At 48.3% G+C, this 20,753-nt stretch overlaps 1 protein-coding gene across 1 annotated transcript in view; it reads left to right on the top strand.

The window, feature by feature from the left end:
- GABA-B-R3 (gamma-aminobutyric acid type B receptor subunit 3) overlaps positions 1-20,753 on the top strand; it is a 181,827-nt gene that overhangs the window by 150,381 nt on the left and 10,693 nt on the right. The window contains exons 10-14 of the mRNA XM_077662978.1: positions 670-759; positions 2,263-2,413; positions 6,170-6,305; positions 7,458-7,574; positions 17,983-18,105. Coding sequence (XP_077519104.1) covers positions 670-759; positions 2,263-2,413; positions 6,170-6,305; positions 7,458-7,574; positions 17,983-18,105 — 617 coding nt within the window. The remainder of the gene's footprint in view (positions 1-669; positions 760-2,262; positions 2,414-6,169; positions 6,306-7,457; positions 7,575-17,982; positions 18,106-20,753) is intronic.

Here is a 20,753-nt window from a genome sequence, read left to right as displayed (position 1 = left end):
TTTGATCTGTCGAGGGCAAGCTGCAAGGTGCCGTAAGCAGCAGATAAATGGACGCATTTCGCAAGGGTTAAACACTGAGGATCACGTAAGAATTATTTATACGAAGAACACTGGCGTCTCGACACAAACCTTGCCTCGAACTTAGATGTAATGCGCGCATAAGTGAGTCGAAATGAAAGGCGATCGATTTAAAAGTGTAGCATACTACATAAATCATTCGCCGTATCGCGCACTCTATCGTGTTTCTACTTTGAAACATTCGAGCAGATGGTGTGATTCACGTTTCGATAAGAGATACCATGTGCAGCGCGCAGAGATCGCACGTCGTCGTCGCAGAGAGGGCTCAATTCACAGCACATGATCGACGTCCGTTTTTTCTTTAAAATCGAGCTGTCCTACGTCCTTGTTGCCTTACAGTGCTTCAGAATGCGGTGAGCAGTTTTCGAAGATGAAAAATGGCTAATTTTCTTTTCCTCTTCGTTAGCCGTGAGCGCTATAGTCTCAATAAGCCATGGGTCCACGGCCAAGGATTCCACAGAAGGATTTGACCAAAGAGTTCATGACGCTGGATGTTTCTAATCATAACACTGCGGAGCCGACACAGAATCGCAGCGTGGATTCAGACAAGCAAAATAGCAAAACCGTGCGGCTGCGGCGCTTTACACGCAGGTGGATTTCTCCGCAAGGTGGCCCTGTACATACCAGATTCGAAGACACTAGACTTCTCTTGCCCGAGGTGCCGCCCTATCATCTGGAAAGGTAGTCTTTTTTTTTTCTCCTCCTCATCATGTTCCTTTCATTTCTTGTCTTGTTTATACTTACTACTTTGCACGCCATTGTTTTTCTCGTGCTTGTACTCTTAGCACCCTACGTTGGTGCAGCAACCAGGACGTACACTATGGAGTCAGTATATGTTCCAGTTTGTATGCTGCGTATTTACGGGAGATGACATCCCGGGCGGGACTTTGCCTTCAAATAAGCCTCGATTCAGTGGCACAGAAGACGTGACGTAAAGAATCGTCCTCGCTTAACTTGACTAATTCGCGTGCGAAAATTCATAGTCGGGAATAAAGAAGCCCGGCAGCGATCATTCTTTACAGTCTTATTGCTTTGTTTTGCCACCGGGAAAGTTGTCACTATTTAATTGCCGTTTTTGCGTCGCCTTTGTTTCTTTGCCTGTGTACGTTAACCATGCCACTCTGCTATCTATACAACGGCCGTTGGTTTTCGTTAGGTTTTGCCTCCTGGGCTCTTATTTTCTTTAGTTATCGATGAAATTGAAACAAGTTAAATCAAAATGAAAGTCTTAAATGTCCTCATTCACAGGAACACCTCACTTTTCGATACAGTACCCACCAGCTTTTGACACCGATGCCCTATAGCATCTGTGCAGTCGCAGAATAATGAAGGCGGCTGTTGACGACACCAACTGGACACTGCATTGGTGACCTCATCGTCAGAGGCGAAGCTCGTGCCCTTCAGGTCTTCTTCCATTTGGAGGAAACAGCCACCAGAGTTACTACGGCGCAAGGTCCTGCGTGTCCGGTGGCTGAAGCAAGACAGCCTCCTTGATCCTTCTACTACAGTGAAATTTGGTGCTGGGAAAGTTGGTCATGTCGTGACGTCCCTGTAGCGCTACCGACAGCACACAGAGAGTGAAGCATCAATAATAGAAGTTGCCATATTGCTGCTAGTGGAGACTGTGCCAAAAAGTGGCGTGCTGCTAATGAAGAGAAGATCATAAGCTTTCATTCAAATGTTGCGTGCTCCGATTCCAGCACTGTTCAAGAGGTCAAGAAAAAAAGTTAGGCTGAGGCTCATCTAAAGTGTTAAGCCTGGATATCTCGAAGCGAAAAGCTTCGTGGCGATGCTCGTGGTTTAGCCTAAGGCTTCATACATAGGGTTACAATTTGGGAATACCTTTCTAGCTTTTCCAAAACGTGTTGTCTTAGGTATACAAAGCTTGTACAATCGTTATGCAAGGCTCCCACGCTACCACTTCTGGGTCTTCTTCTCCTCCTTCAATGGCAAAAGGTCAGACGACGGCTGCGGCAGCAGCGGCCACATGCGCTCCGCGTCACGTCACTCGGTTTCGCGCATGCGCAGCTGTGGCAGATCTGTAGTGTGGCTCACGCGAAGCCCGGTGTTGACGAGCCTTGTGAAGCTTTTCGCTTCAAAAGGTGACAGGCAGGCAGTACTTCATGCACACTGACAGTAGTGTATGTGTACAAGCACTGCATGCGCGCAATTTCCGCCTCGCAGACGGCGAGCCCCCCGTGGCGCGGCGCATCGTCAAGCTGAGCGTGGCCACCATCCAGCGCAGCGTGTTCGTCTCCGTCTCGGTGCTGGCCGCCTTCGGCATGCTGCTGGCCATCGCCTTCCTCGCGTTCAACCTCTACTACCGCAGGAGCAAGTGAGAGAGCGCCCGCAAGGAGGCGCCACATATTTCGGATGTAGCGGCAGCTGTGACCCGGTGACTATGGCGTTCGGCTGCTGAGCCCAAGAGGGCGGGCTCATATCCCGACAGCGGCAGCCGCTTTTTAACTGAGCCGAAGTTCAAACATGCCCGTGTGCTGTGCGATGTCCGCGCATTTTTAAAGAACACGTCAGGTGGGTGAAGTTAATCTGGGGCCATTCAGAAGGTCTCATCCATAGTCCACGTGCAGCTTCGGGACGTTAAACCCAACATGCCGTACCGTACCATACCATACCACAACGTACCATACCATACCATACCATACCATGCCATGCCATGCCATGCCAACCGTACATACCATGCTAATGGCATGCCATGCCGTGTCTACTACTACCATACCATACTATTCCATACCATACCCTACCAAACCATGCCATGGCATGCCATACCTACCATAGCATAACATACCATCCCATATCATACCATATTATACTAACCGTACCGTGTCATGCCATGCCATGTCGTACCATACCACACAAGCTACGTAATGCGATTCTGATGCTTGCAAAGAGTTCGTACCTGATAATCCTGACGGAAAATGGCTGTAATAAATTTTAGCCAAGCGTAAATGCTGCACTTGTAAAATGTTTCTGTCATCATGAAGTCGGAATTATAGTATGGTAGCTTTTTTTGCGCGCGCGCCGTAATATTAGGTAGGGGGCTGGGCACTACAGGCAAGTGTTTAGTCTCAAAGTTTGTTTCTCTTGCGTAAGTTCTATCGCAAATAATGTTCCTCTGAAGGACGCCTATACTGAACCTACCTGCGTGTGCAATTTCAATTGCGAAACTCGAGTTGAAATCTTGTTACAATAGCCTATACCTGGGATCTCCTCGGTATGTATAATGATCGCTACTCTGATTTCCGTTCAGAGTAAAGCAAAAAGAAATATGTCAGTCTTCCGACATAAATCTATAAACACATCATTTCTGCTTAGGTTTGGTTTAAGGGTTTAATGTCCCAAAGCGACTGATGCTATTAGGGATGCCGTATTATAAAGCACCGGATAATTTAGACTACATGATGTTCTTTAACGTGCACTGACGTTGCACAGTACACGGGCATTTAACATTTCGCCTCCATCGAAATGCGACCGCCACGGCCGGGATCGAACCCGCGTCTTTCGGGTCAGCAGACGAGCGGCACAACCACTTAGCCACCGCGGCAGAATAAACGCATCAACTTACAGTGCTTGACAATCATTCCGATTCTTTTAGTGCAATACTTTCTAAAAACTGAAAGCAACATGATGCGAAAGCCTCTCTAATGGGAGGCAACACTATCGTGGCAATAGCGGTGCCAGCGCCACCACTTTTTTTTTTCTTATTTGGTGTTGTTTTCTTCTTTCAAAGCCTATGCTCACTCATGTGTGCAGGAATCTGTTAACCAGGTCCCTCTTGTGTGTGTATAAGGTTAGTGGACGAGTCTTCCTCAGTTAGAAGCTTGCCCGTAGGCTTCTTGACTTCATTAATCGGAAGGAACGGTTGAAGAAGGCAGGACATGCGCTAGACATCAGCGGAAGCTTCACTGCTAGGCAAACAGGAAATAATGCGAATGCACTCGAGGCTTTCAAAACTCCTGCTCCGCGAACGCGAGACGAGATTTTTCGTAGCCTCTATTTTCATCCGAAAAAAAAAACTGATATATTGCACGGTAAGCAGTTGCGCAGTGAGCAGACAGTGCGAAGCCAGGCCGCGAAATTAATAGGCTACACGAAAATTTACAACGTCGACGCTTGTCTCACGGAATTTGGCTAGAGCTAGCGTAAACATCGCCTGTATTTTTTTTATATGTCCACCCATTTCACTCCTTCCTTATACCGTTCACGTTCCAGGTGTCCACAATGCAAAACTGCTGCTACCAGGGGTTTCCTTATCTGTAACTACTGATAACTCCTACGATGACGCGCACTTTCTGCACTCTAAACAAAAGGAGTAAAAAGGAAATAAAACTGTCTTCTAGCGCACACCCTTTTATAAAAGAGTGTCCGTTAGAGGGCAGTTTGCCCCCTTTTTATTCCCATATAGGTGTATTTGTGTTTAGATTGGTTTGGTTTATGGGAGTTCAACGTCCCAAAGCGACTCAGGCTATGAGAGACGCCGTAGTGAAGGGCTCCGGAGATTTCGACCACGTGGTGTTTACACGGGCCTCTAGAATTTCGCCTCTATTGAAATTCGACCGCCGCGGCCGGGATCGAACCCGCGTCTTTCGGGCCGGCAGCCGAGCGCCGTAACCACTCAGCCACCGCGGCGGCTTATTTGTGTTTAGAGTGTGTGGCTTTGGCAGAGCGAGGACGCCCGTGCGTGGAGCTACGCAGCTTGGCGCAAACGCTGTCAATTTTTGTCTATGAAATGTGTGGCCACGGACTTGCTGGTGTCCCCGGGCAGAGTTTGTATCGCGTGCACCATACGTGCAAGCCGCCGCGTGATTGCGATAGCTACGTGCAGCGTACGAAAGGCGTTTCGAGGCGTCCGACACTCTAAAGAGGAAGGAGTAATAAGGGAGTAAGTAGTCCTATAGCGCTTTTCCTTTTTATGAAAGGGAGTGCTCTAGAGGAGAGCTTACTCCCTCTTCATTCCCATGTAGGTGTACTCGCGTTTAGAGTGCACGACCGCACATCACACCCGATGACGACAAAGGTTGCACGAAGCGCGAGGCTAGGGTCGTGTGCAAGGAGTGGTCACGTGATCACGGGTGAGCGCGCCCCACCCGAAGACGACGAAAGTAGCGCGAGGCACTTGAAGGCGGTAGTCGCGTGATCGCGGAACGAAGCCACGCGTTGGTCGTCAGGGAACGTGCGTATAACAGGCCTCGCTGTAATATAACAGAGAAAGAGAAAATTTATTTTTCGTCACAGACCTGTGACGCTGTTCTAAGTCGGGGGCACAACCCTTGACCTGTGCTTTCAGAGCTACACACTCAAATCAGTTCCCAGTCCCGAAGGCAGTTCCTTGCTGTGTAGCTCAGTATAAGTGGATGAGTGGGACATTTTGAAATTAAGTGATTGCACAAAAGGAAGGTGTGATGCGACTTCATCTCTGATTATCTTCGCTTATTCTTGTCTTTCAGCTGTCGCGTTTTGGCGCTCTACATCTCCATAACTGCAACATTTCACACTTAGCTTGACAAAGTAGCAGCTAACCTCTTGTTAATTTAATACTGGCATGACATTCGAGTTCCTTTGAGCTTATCTCCCATTTGCACAATATCCCGAACGTGTTAAGGTGCGCGCGTTTGCAAGGCGTATGTGTGCATGTGCATGTTGCAACGCTCGGGCTCTGCACCTTATCGCGCACCATACACTTGTGGCGCTCGCTTCCTGGCACCACTTGGTCTAGCTTCAACCCAGAAGACATCAGAGGATTTTTTCGACAAGTCACCAGTTATCTGTGTCCTTAACTGCTCCAAATGTATTCTTTATTGTTGTTTTATTTATTTTCCTTTGTGTTTGGTTATAGCTTTTTCCTTTATTCGGTGTGCTAGGCCTTCGGGATAAGGGCCTTCGGCCTCTCTAGTCCGCCTCAGCCTTCCAAGGGCAAAATAAATATTATTAAATGTTTTTATAACCCTCAGAATGATCAACGTGCCTGGCGTGCTGCCGAAGCACCCATCTCTCTCTCTCTTTCAATAACTCACTGCCCCCTGTTACGTTGCCTCTTCCTTCTCCCTCCCTCCCCCATTATTCCTTCTTGCAGGTACATCAAACTGTCCAGTCCGAAGCTGAACAACATGACGGTAGTGGGCTGCCTGCTTGTCTACCTGGCCATCGTGGTCCTCGGCCTGGACTACGGGACGCTAGGAAGCGACACACACTTCGCCATCTTCTGCACCGTGAGCCGCGGCCTCACGCGTTCTATTCTTGCCTTCAGTTAAACAGTTTCCTCGGGGTCAGACACTGTTGAAAACTGTCTCGTATGTGCAGTTACGACGAGTCGTTGACGCTAGGCAGCAGTGCACTCCAGAAAGACAGATGCTGAACGGTCAGGACAGTGAGAATTTGACCACGGGGGCGCAGTTTCGCCATCAAGCCACGCAAGTCCATGTTGCCATGTCGGCACCGTTTGTCGTTGCAGTCAAATCCCCTATTTATTACCCCTCACGAGGTTTTAAATAAATACGATGAAATCAAATGAAATTAATTATGACCGGTACTGACGACAGTGTGACCTCCGCGAGACTTGCGTGATGAAACTATCGCCGTGAAAGAAAGACAGGCGTTTCACTTTGAAAGCACTTCATTACACGGGCGACGAAGTCTATTGGGAAGCAGAGGATGACAATAAAGCGTGTGGCGGGTCCTTCGAAAATTGAATTTGATTAAATTGTTTGGAAGGGGCTGACAAAGTCGTCGAGGGCTTTGTACTCCCGACCACTTAACGCGACCTCTTAGCACCAAGATCTTTCCGACGAATAAAATCTTTTACACTCACTTATGGCATCGAAGAGTGAAGTGCGTGCAAACTCGCTGTAGACTGATCGTTTGTCACGGCTACCTGCTCAATGATCGACTGATATTAGAAATACTCGTTTCGTGTTCAGCAGGCCTCCACATCCAAAGAGGATGTGTGGGTTATAATACTCTGTTTACTGAGAACGTTCAGGTTAAAATTGTAATGTTTAATGGATGTGACAGACACTGGCCAACAACTTGCGCAGCGCCCGCATGTCGCTTTCACAACGCTCCACACTCTTTAACCAACTCTGAGCGGGCTGCGCGCGGGCTGCTCTGGCAATATGCCAAGTTTAGTTTGCACTACTTTGCCATTCATCACGCTCATTGCATGCAGCGTTGCATGGAAGGAACGTGACGAGGAAACGCACCACGATGAGCAGCCCTTTGTTCCCTCAATTTCCTCGTTACTCACGCACGCTCTCTCTTTCTCTGTGAGAGTGTCGTTCTGCCCTTGGCCAATATGGTTCGTGCTTTCATAGACGGACATGCATCCCGCGGTCCAGCGTGAAACGCGGGGGTCCTTGCCGCAGGTACGCGCCTTTCTCCTTTCGGGAGGCTTCTCCCTGGCTTTCGGGGCAATCTTCATCAAGACGTACCGGGTGCACCACCTGTTTGTGAGAGCCTCGAGCGGCGTCATCAAGAACAAGGTACGCTTACTCTCCGCAAACACCTTAGCAGACGAGGACAGGGGACTGAGTGGCTCGTTGCGACACGCGCATGGAGAGAGCTAACAGTCGTTGAAAACCAGTAACGCTTATGAGAACGTTTCTATTTTTCTTTTCATTTGTGGTGTTGGTCGATGGGCAATTAGTGGTGTAACCATTCTTTACCTCAAAGATAATTGATTAGAAAGTCGAAAAAAAAACACAGCCACATTCCACCGGTGGGATTCGAAACCACGACCTCCGCATAACGGATCCCGTGCGCTGTACAACAGAGCACCGCATAGAGCGAAAACACTACAGCAAGACACAGACAAGAAATGGAACAAGGCGAGTGTGGACTCGCTTTTTCTCTCTTTCTCTCTTTTTTTGAGGGGGGGGGGGGGGGGGGGGGGGACGTTGGATCCTAAGGCATGAGCAAACATCGCGCGGCTCATCCCGTATTCAAAAACCTGCTTTCGCTGTCATTACCAAGGTTATCTTTATATTATGCAGATTTCCTACAAACTGCCACGCCTGTCTTACTGATCAGGTTTTTACGGGTGATCACATATGCGCTTCTCGTGTTTCCTTTCTTGTCCCTGTCATGGCGGGCTGCGTTTGAGAAAATAAGCCATACAAACTTGTCCGCCATCGTGCAGTCCCGAGCAAGGTCGTTACCGGAACTGTTGGAAACGGGAGCTATGCTAGTAGCGTCTCCGCGACGTTAAAAACGTTGGTCTTACCCTAGATAAATATTAATAAAATCTGGAGTGACAGCTCTTCGTCAAATGTGTACAGGGTGTCCCGTGTAAAGTACCAAGAGTATTAACACATACTCGTGAAGTTTTTAGCAGTACAAAAAGAAGAGTACCTTACTAGCATGCTTCAACGATTGCTCCCCCACACACAGCGGAAGCCCGCGCGTCACGTTGCTCTGATGGATCAGCGATAAGTTCCGCCGTCGACAACGTTAAATCCGCCTCGTGCGGTAGAAGCCCATTTGTGGCCCCCTTTTTTTTTCTCAAGGTAGGGTAAAAGACCCATTTTCCAAGCATTTCACCCTAAATAAGTCGAGCACCAGACCAGGGGAAAGCTTGTACCCATTATATAACCGGTGGGTACCCGGCGGCACTAGGGATCGAACCCCGCACCTCCCGCATGCGAGGCGGCCCTTTTCCCAAAAATCTCACCCAGAAGAGCCAAGCACCAGGCCAGGGGAAATCTTGTACCCATTAAAAACCGGTGGGTACCCGGCGGTACTCTGGATTGAACCCAGCACCTCCCGAAGGCGAGGCGGATGCTCTACCACGTTTCAAACTGCACGCAAACTGCACGTGTTTCTGTTGTTGTCGTAACTTCCAGACGACAAGGTCGTCTCGACTCCTAAATAGCAACAGGCGTGCTCGCCTGCGTGCGTCCGCTCTACGCCCGGGCGTATCTCGGGTCCTTTCGACGCAGTACACGCTTCGCGCTGCACCCCCTTCGTGTCCCGCACTCCTTTCGCACGCTACAGCCTAACGTGGATCGCTGCCAGCCACTGCCGGACAAGCGGTTCCGGTTAATCCGGCAAAACAGACAAACAAGGTCGCCGAGGGCAGACTGGAGAAAAACACGCGGCACACGGAAGTTAACCGAGGGGCTAACGTGAGAAATTATGGAAAACAGCCCGAGCTGATGAGAACGCGGAGAAAGAAGAAACACCACGATCGCGTATTGTAAACTGAGATAATTAGAAGAAATCAGTAGTTATACAGAAACTAAAAAGGCGTTTATAAATAAAATGCGCGGCGCGAAAAACGATAATCGGGCACATGTCGGTCGAGCCCGGCGTGCCTCAAAGGCTGGCCTCCAAGATAGGCGTGAACATGTAAGTGTTATGAGAGGCATTACGCGCGTTGCGTGTGCAATGTGCCTTGCGCAGGCGTGTGCAGCTAACTGTACCATCGCCCCCTGCCACCACTCTCTCATTTTCCGAGTAAATAACTTTCCCTGTGCGGAGTGGAAAGTCAGAGTTATGTTTCTGTGGTCGACCGGTCTTTAGGTTAAACTTTCTTCCTTTGGCTGTATACAGTTTCAGAGCATTAGCTCTCAAAAGCTCGATCCTCAGTTTCGCGCCGTCGTCATCGTCGGCATACGCAGCGCCACCTGCCACCTGTCACCTGCTACTTGCCTAGGTTGACAGGTGGCAGAGTGAAGAGAGAGAGAGAGAGTAATCCTCTTTCCACTTTTAGAGGAGCGGGGGGGGGGAGAAGAAAGAAAAAGAGGCGATGGGTAGCTTAGTGGCTTTGGTGTTCACCTCGGCTGCGAGAGGTGGTTGGTCCTAAACCTGCCGAAACTCAGAACCGAATCCCATTGCGGAGTACCGCTGCAGTCCTGAACAAATGCGGATTACTCTCCGGCTGTCTGACTTTCCGCGAAAATTTAAAAAAAAACATAACACGTCGGTAAAAAATTCTTTGCTGTCACACCACAGCTAATGCTCAAACATTCGCATTACGCACTCGTAACTGTCCTGTGATTTTCGCTGTGGTTTCGCACTATGAGGCGTAGGTGTTAATGTGATAAACTAGTTTTTAATTTTTTCAAATTTGTTTCTGTGTGAAACGCAAGTTATTTACTGACCTAAACTGGTATCTTAAGTCCTCTATTGATATTCAACCTTTTCTTCAAACGACGCTATAACGTGCAACCATTTCGCAAAGACCACAAAACATAAAGGTGGGCGACAACGACAAACGCATATAATATGTACGCCAAGCAAATGTGCAGCGAGAATTTGAAATTGTATTTCCGAATGCAGGTTGGCGCATCACCGAAAGCAGAGATAGAAAAATCGAGTTTAAGAAGCAAAAAAAATTATTCGACTTCTTTCTCTCGAAGTACACGAATATAATTAAAGAATATTTCAACTTATCGCAAGACAAAACTGGCGACATCAAAGAACATTGAAGTTATTCTTAACTCTACTGGATTGCAAGCTACGACGGGTTCGTCGTTAAGGCGGGCAGTAGTAATTAAGTCGCTCTGATTCTATTACAGTAATGTCATTACTGCCATCTCCTAAAACACGCGCGCGGGTTAATTTGTTTGCGTTTTGAGTCTAAAGCGGCATCGCTGTTTACGTAGCACTAAACAAGAGCGTTCGACGCATTGCTCTGGCGAAAGCTACACAGCAAAACAGAACATTACAGAAACCAGCTTAAAGAAACAATTTTCGGCAACAACCCATCGCTTGCAGGGACTAAACTTTTGGAGAAGCATCTATGAAGAACTAACGCTGTAAGCGTCGCGCGTTAAGAATTCTTGCGTGTTTACGTAAGAGGAAACTTGAAAGCACCCCCCCCCCCTCCCCCTGTCGGCAGTGAAAAGTTCAAAGCTCACCCAAGTAAGCCCTCTGTGTTCAAGCTAAGAAAAACACTGCCGCGAGATGCTTTGGGACAATACGAAGCGGGTCAACTGTAGAAGGCCCTCACCATAACAGGATGACATGAAAACACACGCTTCTCACGGAGCTTCTCTTTGAAGGCTGTCAGGACAAAAAAAAAGAAGGGGGGGGGGACTCACCATCCAACATCGTGTTTTTCAGGAAACTACAAGAAAGTGTATGGGCAAGGGAAGCGTGTTGTGCTTTCCTTTACCATATGTTCTTTGCCTCTAGGCTTTAACGTTGCGCTTAGTTTTGTAGAATGCGCGCATCATGCTATAGATTACGGGTTTGTTCCTGTAACGAGACGGCTTGATCTTCTGCTTGTATTTGATGTTCCCCTAGTCGTGTTTTTATGCGTGGTGGTTTAGGCGTGTCTTTAGACGAGTACGGCCTTACTAACCTCGGTGCTGTGAAGCAATGTCCTAGTTAAGTATCCTTTCGGCGATTAAAATTAACGGTCACTGCGCGTGGAGTAATTTATTAGCCGTTCGGATGCTGCTCCGCACGAGATCGACGGCTCGGTTGGTGGCGCCCATAAATGCTGATATTCAAGACTGTTCTCCAAGAAAAGAATACGCGGGCAACAACGCGCTCACACGCCTGATTGAAAATAGTCACGATACTGGCGCCTGTCGAAAGCGATATAACCGCATTTGCATGAATATAACACTATTTTATTCCCTACGTTGGATGCTTTAGAAAGTCTTTTAGGATACGTTTGGAACTCAGCTACGAATATCACGTGATTTTTTTTTTTTTTCGCTGGTCTCTATGAAACTCTAAGCGAGCTCACCCGCTATGCTCGAAAGCTGCGAGAAAAAGCCAACTTATCGAGGACTTGACGCTATCGAGGCGATGAGCTCGATAGACGCTGTCAACAAAGAATTGTTATAAACAAGGAAAAAAGATAGCCTCAGGCTATTGAGGAAGAGAAGGCATTAGATGAGCCATGAGGAGTAGGGAAGGGGAAAAAAAGAGAACTACCACAGAACTGTGCAGTGCGAAACACCAAGCAGTGAGGCAAGAAGCTGCGGCACGGCGAACGGTGCTGCGCATTAGGCTCCCTGCGGAATACTGAAATTCTTTGTTCTCATTTTCAGGAATTCAAAATTTACCACCCCAGGAATATAGACGCATAGAAAAAGAGGGCTCTAGGATGCATGTTTCTACGACTTAATTTTTTTTTTGTTTAGAAGCGTACCGTAAGGCATAGTGAGAAAGGGGGAATGGAATGAAAGTCAAAAGAAGGAAACGAAGAGCAGTTTTGCCCGGATATTCAGGAAGGTAGGTTATCGGTGCAGCGTTTTTCAATGGTCAACGTCTCATACTCACATTCATGGCTCTACCACAGGCCCACACTCCCTGCGGAAACGTTCTCGCTCAGTAGCCATGGTCGGACACGTCAAAAAGTACCGCACATCACACAGGTCCGGTGAAACGCCACAGCGAGGACACTTGTCAGTCGCCGACAAAAGCTTTTACGACCTTTGAAGACGGGCCAAAGAGGTGTTCCGCTATTTTTCAAATAGTGTGGCGAGTCACACTGAACTCTATTTTCCCTAGTCCTAAGTAAGGAGGCAAAACGCTAAGGCGCCCGTGTGCTGTACGATGTCAGTGCACGTCAAAGATCCCCAGGTGGTCGAAATTATTCCGGAGCACTCCACTACGGCCCCTCTCACTTCCTTTCTTCTTTCACTCCCTCCTTTCTCCCTTCCTTTACGGCGCGGTTCAGGTGTCCAACGATATATGAGACAGATACTGCGCCATTTCCTTTCCCCCAAAAACCAATTATTATTACTATTATTTTTTTTTAAATTGGTTTTGGGGGAAAGGAAATGGCGCAGTATCTGTCTCATATATCTTTGGACACCTGAACCGCCTAAGTTCGCCTTTTTTTAATCTCTCAGCTAAACCTCCCCCACTGCGGGATAGCCAACGACAATTGTGGCTAACTAGCTTACATTTCTTTAGTTTTACTCTCTCTCTCTCTCCATATGCCCATTGGTTTAAACCAGCTATGCGTCGAAGCCATTTAGGCGTCCCGCAAAGCGGAGAACTGCGTGCGAAACGAGCGGAACTAGCGGCACACGGTGTGATCTCTATTCCCCAAGCCTCCCGCTTCGGTTAACTCCCCCTATGAACCGCGTTTCGCGACCGCTTGGCAACTGTCGCACCAATCTCGTGTGCCCTCTCAGCACTGTTCCACTTAGCACAAGCACCAGCAAAAGCCGGCGCCAGAAATGAGTCGCGTCAGTCAGCGGTAGAAAGCAAAAATACGTCCCGCGGGATGTGTGTGACAAGGAGATGAGGAGGAGAATGGGAACCAAGGTTAGCGCGCGCGGTTGCGTGCGCTTCCCCCACTAAAGGCGCGCAAATGAGGTGATCAGGCGAGACCTTCTGACTCGGCGATTACTTCCGCGCGCTCTCGCATCGCTTCCCGCGCAGCGCCTTCCTTGCTCCATCGCCGGTCTTGCGACGGAGGAAGTGGGGAGAAGGAGGTCCCGATGGGGGAAGTAAATAAGCGCTCGTCGGGATTCGGAGCTGCTGCTCCGCGCACCCCGCGGGAAACACACGCGTCGCTGCCCCGCGCGCGAGCCAAGCCGCGCCGAGCTGACACCACGATTTCACTCACCGCCCCGACTCCCCGCCCGCCCCACCCTTTTCCTCCCCCATGCCCCCTCTGCGCGAGTTCATCCTTCTTCGAGACTAGCGGCAAGTTCGGCGGATGATCTTCGCTTGCAGCGCAGTCTGTTTATGCTTCGTCCCTGCATTCTCATCTACTTTATTTCTCGCAGCCCCATACAGCTCTCCAATTTTTTTAGCAATATCATGGGAGCGCCACCAAACGACCGTTCGACGTCCTATTCAAGATCACCGTGGCGAAACGGACGAGACTACGCGCATGCGCAGAGATAACTTTCCAACTGCAGCATCGTTTGCTCGACTGTTCCGACTACCTGACAAAACCCCATGGAGGAAGGAAAGAACTCAGGAGAGGCGGCTACGTCATATTTGTTTTTAAGCCGGCTGCCCCCCCCCCCCCCTTGAAATTAATGCTAAAAAAAACAAAAGCCGTCATTTTTTCGCCCAGGCAGTTTCAGATACCGCACACTTTTGATATTACATTAGGATCAGAGGCAATACAAGTCGTAGACACAATTAAAACATTAGGAGTATATCTGCACAAAAACATGTCATGGGACAACCATGTCAATTATATTTTAACAAAGATGTCTAAATCAGTTGGAATTTTGGCAAAATTTCACTCGTTCTTACCGCAAGCCGTGAAACTACACATATACAATGCATTAGTATGTTCTCATATAAACTATTGCTTTCTTGTATGGGGTACAACAACCTCAACTAATCTAAATCGCATACATGTACTGCAGAAAAAGTCCGTTCGTCATATTGTAGGGGCCGATCCACAAGCACATACAGAAGAATATTTTACTCAGCTTAAGATAACAAGTGTGCATTGCTTATACTCACAGATATTGGTAAAAAAATACAAACAACAACTCCGAAATAACCAGCTAGAATTTAATGCAATAGCACAAATAAGCAAGTCAACAAGTTGCCGTGACTTGCGATTTTCACAGCCTTGGGAAATTCCTTTTTCCCGGACAAAGCTAGGACAACAAATGTTGCGCCACTCACTTCCAACTTTACTAAACACACTTCACTACAATCAAATTGACATCAACCGCACTAACATTTCCAAGGTAAAGGCTTTTCTCACGAACAATACTGCCCACTTTTAACTGATGTCATCATTCTCATTGCCTTATTGTATTAGGCTTCTGCTGCGGTGCAATAAATACTTTCATCGTTATTTTATTTCCTAACTTGCTTTGTACATATTCTATCTACAATTGTATAATTTCACTGTGTGAATTGTCTTGTCGAGCTTGTTCTGTGTAATTAATACTTCTTTTGCCTTGTTCCCCCATATTATTTTTATATGTACTTATTTCTATGAACCCTGCACTTAGAATTGCATATTGGCATTGTGTAAATTATTTTGTAAGATTTTCTGTGCATAACTAACATTTTTTTGTTCTATTCTGCAATCTGTAAATGTATCTGTTGTTTTACTAAAATTTTGTCCTCACCAAATGCCATGTAAAGGGGGCTCGAACGTAGTCAAGTGGACTTGATTCACTTTTTGTTCGAGCCCCCTCCGTTGTTTCGAACGGAAATAAACTCAATTCAATTTTCCACCGTATCAGACTGCTTGCGCATGCGCAGCAGACAATGAAGCAGACGACGCTGCTGCACTCAGTGTTAATGGCTGCGTCGGCGGCCAAAGACTCCCAGTAATCCTTGCAGAATCGCGTGACTTCCGGCACACTTTCTGGCGTGCAGATTGGATAGCGAGGACCTCTCACGAGTTACCCTTCCTCCATGCGAAACCCCTGCTGCTGCTATGCTCGTGACGCGAGTAGAAGTTGTGTCCCGTCGCGAGTGGACTAGCAGAGCAGGGGTTAGTGGCAAATTAGCTACGAAAAGTGGGAAACTAAGTTGGCTCATTCAGAGCTGCCGTTACAGCGCCAGCTCATTCACTGAGCCTGGCAAGCGGCCTTCATCAACGGGATCGCGGACCTGGGGAGACCACCCGCGTAGCCCCACAAAAATACCAATAAACGTTATTACTACAGCTACTACGTAGTCATAACAGCCGAGCAGACGACGCGGCAGCTCACAAGCTATCTGTGCGCATGCGCGTGCTTTCGTCCTTTTCGCCTCGGCGGCATGGGACGACCGCCTGGCCGGGTTCTCGTGTTATTACCAAGTCCGTCACTGTATAAGATCGCGTCGTTCGTGGCGTCGCTGTTCCATAAAGTAACGAACTTCAATGCGGCTTCTTGAAGACGCGTTTTCCTAGGCGTACTATCGCTCGCTCATTAGCTCCACCCCCCCCCCCCCCCTCTACAGTCGCGCGGTATTTAAAATATTCGATAAAGCGCCCAATCGCGTCTATGCGCTCTCTCTTCGGAGTAACCGCGTCGGAAAGCGGGAACTGCGCTTTGCTGCTGTGCTTTCGAATGACTCGCTCTCGTCTTGGGAGGAAAGTGTGCGCCCTGCCCCTCCCTTTTTTTTCGGCCGCCGATTGCTTGCATTACAATCTCTGAACCAGAATACTGCGCACGCAAGTGCCTAGATGACGATACCAGCGCAGCCTTTTTAAGAAATTTAAATGTGCGCAGTGGCTACACAGGCGCGAAGGTAATCTTGCGTCGAGGCGTTCGCTTCCCGCACATCGACAGCCCAGACCTTGTACAGCATGCGGGCATTCATGCAGACAACGTATGTGCGGTAAGCAGTTAGAACAGTAATTAGTCCTGACTTTGGAATTAGGGACAAGTCGCTTTTAATGAAGGCGGCGCGCGGCTGATATGCGGACTGAAAGATAGGGGCGCCCGGTTCGCGCGCTAAATGAAGCGATCTGAGTTTCAAAATGAAACGCGTAAAACGCACTCCAGTTGAGCGGAACACACCTCCGTCACGACTATGCCATCGCGTCCATACTGCATGCAAAAACACAAAATAAGGAGGAGAGGGGAGGCATGGGTTGTGAAGCTACCACGAGAAGCAAGCTGCCATTTTAATTTTTTTTTTGTTCAGCGACAGCAACGAAATAACTGCGACATTAACAGGCGAATAATATAATACGGCGGCATCTGCACGCGCCAAGAAATACAATTGGAAAATTTAGCCCCGAACATTGCAACGAGAGAAACCAGTTTAATATTTCACGGTAGCGGCTTTAAAAAGTTTTTCCCGCGCAACCTCTGGCTCATTTGAGGTGAGACTGCGCACGGAGCTTGCATATTGCGGTGTTGTGCACACTCTTTTCTAAAAGGGTGTGTTCTAGATTACAGCTTACGCCATTTTTTACTCATATATAGGCGTATTAGTGTTTAGAGTGTGCATGGCCACGCACAGCGTACACTACATACACACGTGGCTGCGTAGGTCGAGGGGCAGTCTATCCATGATATGAGGGCAAGCACTGAGGAACAGGAAGGCCAAGTAGAAAACAACGTTGAAAGCGCGTGGGCTTTTATGGAAAGTCGGGGGAAGGAGGCGGAGGAGCAGTTCACCTCATCGTCGGGAGTTTCTTTTATTTTCTTACTAGGCGCGTCCTCGTTTAATAGCTGCGCTTAATCGGCAAGCGATGGCTGATGATAATTTACGCGCCGCTTGCTATATTCGTGACATCAATGGTAATTAAGGCAAATCACTACCTTCAGAAGTTTTACTTGGAATACTTGCCCATTCTCGCTTAGTTGTACTGGTTACGCGATGGTTTTCATCAAAGTCAAGCACGCGAGCTGTTAATTTTAGTCCTGTCTCAGCAGGAAAACTTCTCTATAGGAGACGGTATGCGATTACAAATTACTGAAGAGCGTTTGCATTTATGTTCGCTTATAAATCCGTGGTTTATAGAGGCGGTGTTAGCCTGCTCTGCCCAGGCATTGGTTCGAGATGATTTGTAATGTGTTTACATAAACCTGCATCGGAATGAAGTGCTCGGAAGTTTCTTTTAACATTCATTATAATTAAGTCCATCACCCAATCACGAAAATAATGCCGCCTACGTATAAACATTTTTTTTCACGGTTGAATTTTACGGACGAACTTAATTATTCACTATAATTTGCGTAACATCTCGGTAAAGCGCGTGCTAATATAATGCCTTGGCGATGATCGCTGAACATGGCAGAGTGGTTCACTTTTCTAACTTGTCTTCGTCCCCCACTTTGTTTTGAACGTTGCATAGGCTGGGAGCTTTAGAGCCATCCCTCAATGGCGCAGGGTACAGCGAGCCCAACTGCTCATCAACGCATCCCTACCTCTCGATTCACCTCACTCGCTGTCTCGCTCACCATTACTCTTTGCGGTCACTTTATGAACTCTTTTCTTTCGTTTTCGGGCGCTGTATTACTCAAGTATTCTGCGATTCTGTGTTCCTTGCAGCTGCTCCAGGACCAGCAGCTGATTGCGCTCGTCTGCGTGCTGGTCCTCATCGACTGCGCCATCGTCACCCTCTGGGTGACCTTTGACCCCATGGAGAGAAGCATGCGAAACCTTACCATGCAGGTAAGCGCCGCCCTTCGAACTGTTGTCAAGCGAGGTACATTCATCCTTCCACCTTAGACTACCACTAACCTATCTAGTGACGCGTTTCGACACGTCGTTAAGCATCTCTGGCATCTTGCTACGTCGCAGACAAACTCTCGCTTTTGAACCCCACTCCGTTAACAGTGTTCGCAGCCCCACGTCGTCATCAAACAGTGTCTTGAATTCTTAATATGCTACTATTCATCGTCACGCTGCAGGCAAGACGGTGCTCAACTCAAGCTACAAGCAGAATACAGATGCGAAGTAAAAATGCAGGCGCGCTTCTAGCTGCTCTAGGTGCATTGATGTGGTAGGTTAAGCCCTGCCAGTCGTTGTGGCCACGTGAAAAAAAAAAAGTTGGAGGGACACCTAAGCTCGCCTTTAACTGTATGACGCCACAGCGGTGCCTCTTGCCCACGCAGACACAGACACTGTTTGCTCTTTCATAATCACGATAATTATGTGAAATACCACACGACTTACATATAAAACCCCGCTTGAAACAAGACGTACGAATGTGCCTGCGCGGTGTAGCGGTAGCATGTCAGACTCGCAACCCGAGGGTTAGTAGCTCAGTTCCTGTGTAGACTAATAGGTGCTACTACTACTAGAAATAATAATAGGTGCTACTAGGTTACTAGAAATACAGCGGTGGGTCTGCTGCGTAGCAGCTGTAGCAGCCGCATCGGCGCTGTGAGCGAACACGGACGGCTGCTTGTCTCGCCTTCTGCTGCGTCGCCCATGTTGCAGGCGACGCTTGTAATATAGCTCAGTAAGGCATGTTGCTGGGCAAGTTGGTTAAGCATCTTGTCCGTTGTCTCCTTGTCTTTCCTTTGTGTGTGTGGTTTTACTTGCGCCAAGGTGGATTCTTTCCAAGTTTCAAAGATGCTTGTAATGTAGTCTTCCATATTAGCAGCGCGAAAGACATGACAAGAGAGGACGGCAGAACACAGCGCTGACCAATTAGGCCACCTAACGCAGGCCGGTTACCTCCGGGACGTTATGGTTTTCGTGGCAGAAAAACTGCAGAAAAAGTTGAGGACAGCAATGAATGAAAAAAACTAATAATGAAAAAAAGAAAAGAAAGGTTGCTGTCGCGCCGTATCTGCACCAGGTTTCACACAACCTAAGGAGAATTGGAAAGCGTGCGGGAGTGGACGTTGTTTCTTCGGCGCCTGAGCGACTGTCTAGTCTAGTCCGGAAAGTGAATTCCTCGAGCAGTGAACCTCAAGCCTGCTCGAAGAGGCACGCTAAACGTTTCGTCTCTTGCCGGGAAGGCGTGGTTTATTCCTTGCCAGCGCCCTGTAGGAAGAAGTACGAAGTCGAGAGTTCGACGAAAACTCGTCTGGTCGGGGACAAACATGTTGACGAAGAAGAAGGAGCGCCGACCAAAGAAAACAAAAAACAAAAACAGACGTTTCGGCTCCCGTACGGGAGCCTTGTTCACATTGAAATGAAGCAAGCAGCTCAGTGGCATTACATACGCTTGAAAAGAGGGCGCAGGGAGCGTGCGTAGATTGGGTTAAGATTTCCATCGTTGCGGTTGAGGGTGTGACTAGTAGTTTGGATTATTAATGATTCCAAGTGCAGGCGAGGGTATAGCTTCTTTTCCGTTGAAAGCACGTGTGCCCGACCCCAGTCGACGTCATGGCCTGTAGATACTGCGTGCTCGGCGATAGCATTTGAATCCACTTTTTTGTTACGTACATCGTTGCTTGCTTGCTTCATTTCAATGTGAACAAGGCTCCCGTACGGGAGCCGAAACGTCTGTTTTTGTTTTTTGTTTTCTTTGGTCGGTGCTCCTTCTTCTTCGGCAGGAAGAAGTACATCGGCCAAACTGGCTGGTGTCTCTAGCGGAAGAATAAAAGAACACGCATACAACGTCTCGCGTGTTGCCACCACAGGGCACGTGGCAAAGCACTGCAGAGACGGCAAGAAAGACGGAAGTGAAGATAATCATTGCGAGCGACTATATCAGGACTGCACTTTGATAGGAAGAAACCATTGAAGAGAAATCATCGAAGCACTGGCGATAACACGGCTTCATGAGGAATGTATTAGCGCACCCTCGACAGCTTTGTGTGAGAAAGAAAGGGCCTTTCTTGGATGTGAATGTTGACACGTGCCAGTTGTTTTTGAAGGTCGCTATTTTGTATGCATGAACTGTACCTTCTCGTTTCCAATTCTGGCCACCAGTGGGGTATTCATACTGACTGGTTTCAGTGCCTCGATGCTAGCGCCGCTGGCAGATGAAAGATCGCTACCAACTAGCCCAATAACTTGCTTTGTAATGTAGTCGTCGTCTGCTCCGTGTTTATATGAGGGTGAGGAGGAAGACAGACGTCGACAGCAGCCCGTGCGATTGGCACGTTGCTCGCGGTTCCTCCGATCGCTGAAGATCCGATGCGCCGCTGGTGTGGCTAGCGCCATCTATGGGAGCCTCTTGTAACAGACACCTTTTCAGACCAATCCGGATTTTTCCGTCCCGCCGACGCCAGCACCGACACCGGCTTTTCTGCTACGCGGGGCACTTGCACTGTCGCGTAATAATATCAAAGAATACAGTTTCAACAGTTCTGCTCAATTCTTGGACCGTGCCACAGCGCATGTAACAGCTCAGCTAGTAA

The sequence above is a fragment of the Amblyomma americanum genome, chromosome 4, assembly GCF_052857255.1.
Source record: "Amblyomma americanum isolate KBUSLIRL-KWMA chromosome 4, ASM5285725v1, whole genome shotgun sequence".
Classification (NCBI taxonomy): Eukaryota; Metazoa; Arthropoda; class Arachnida; order Ixodida; family Ixodidae; genus Amblyomma; species Amblyomma americanum.
The sequence above is the reverse complement of the archived record's forward strand: the minus strand, read 5'-3'. Positions and strand labels throughout refer to the sequence as shown.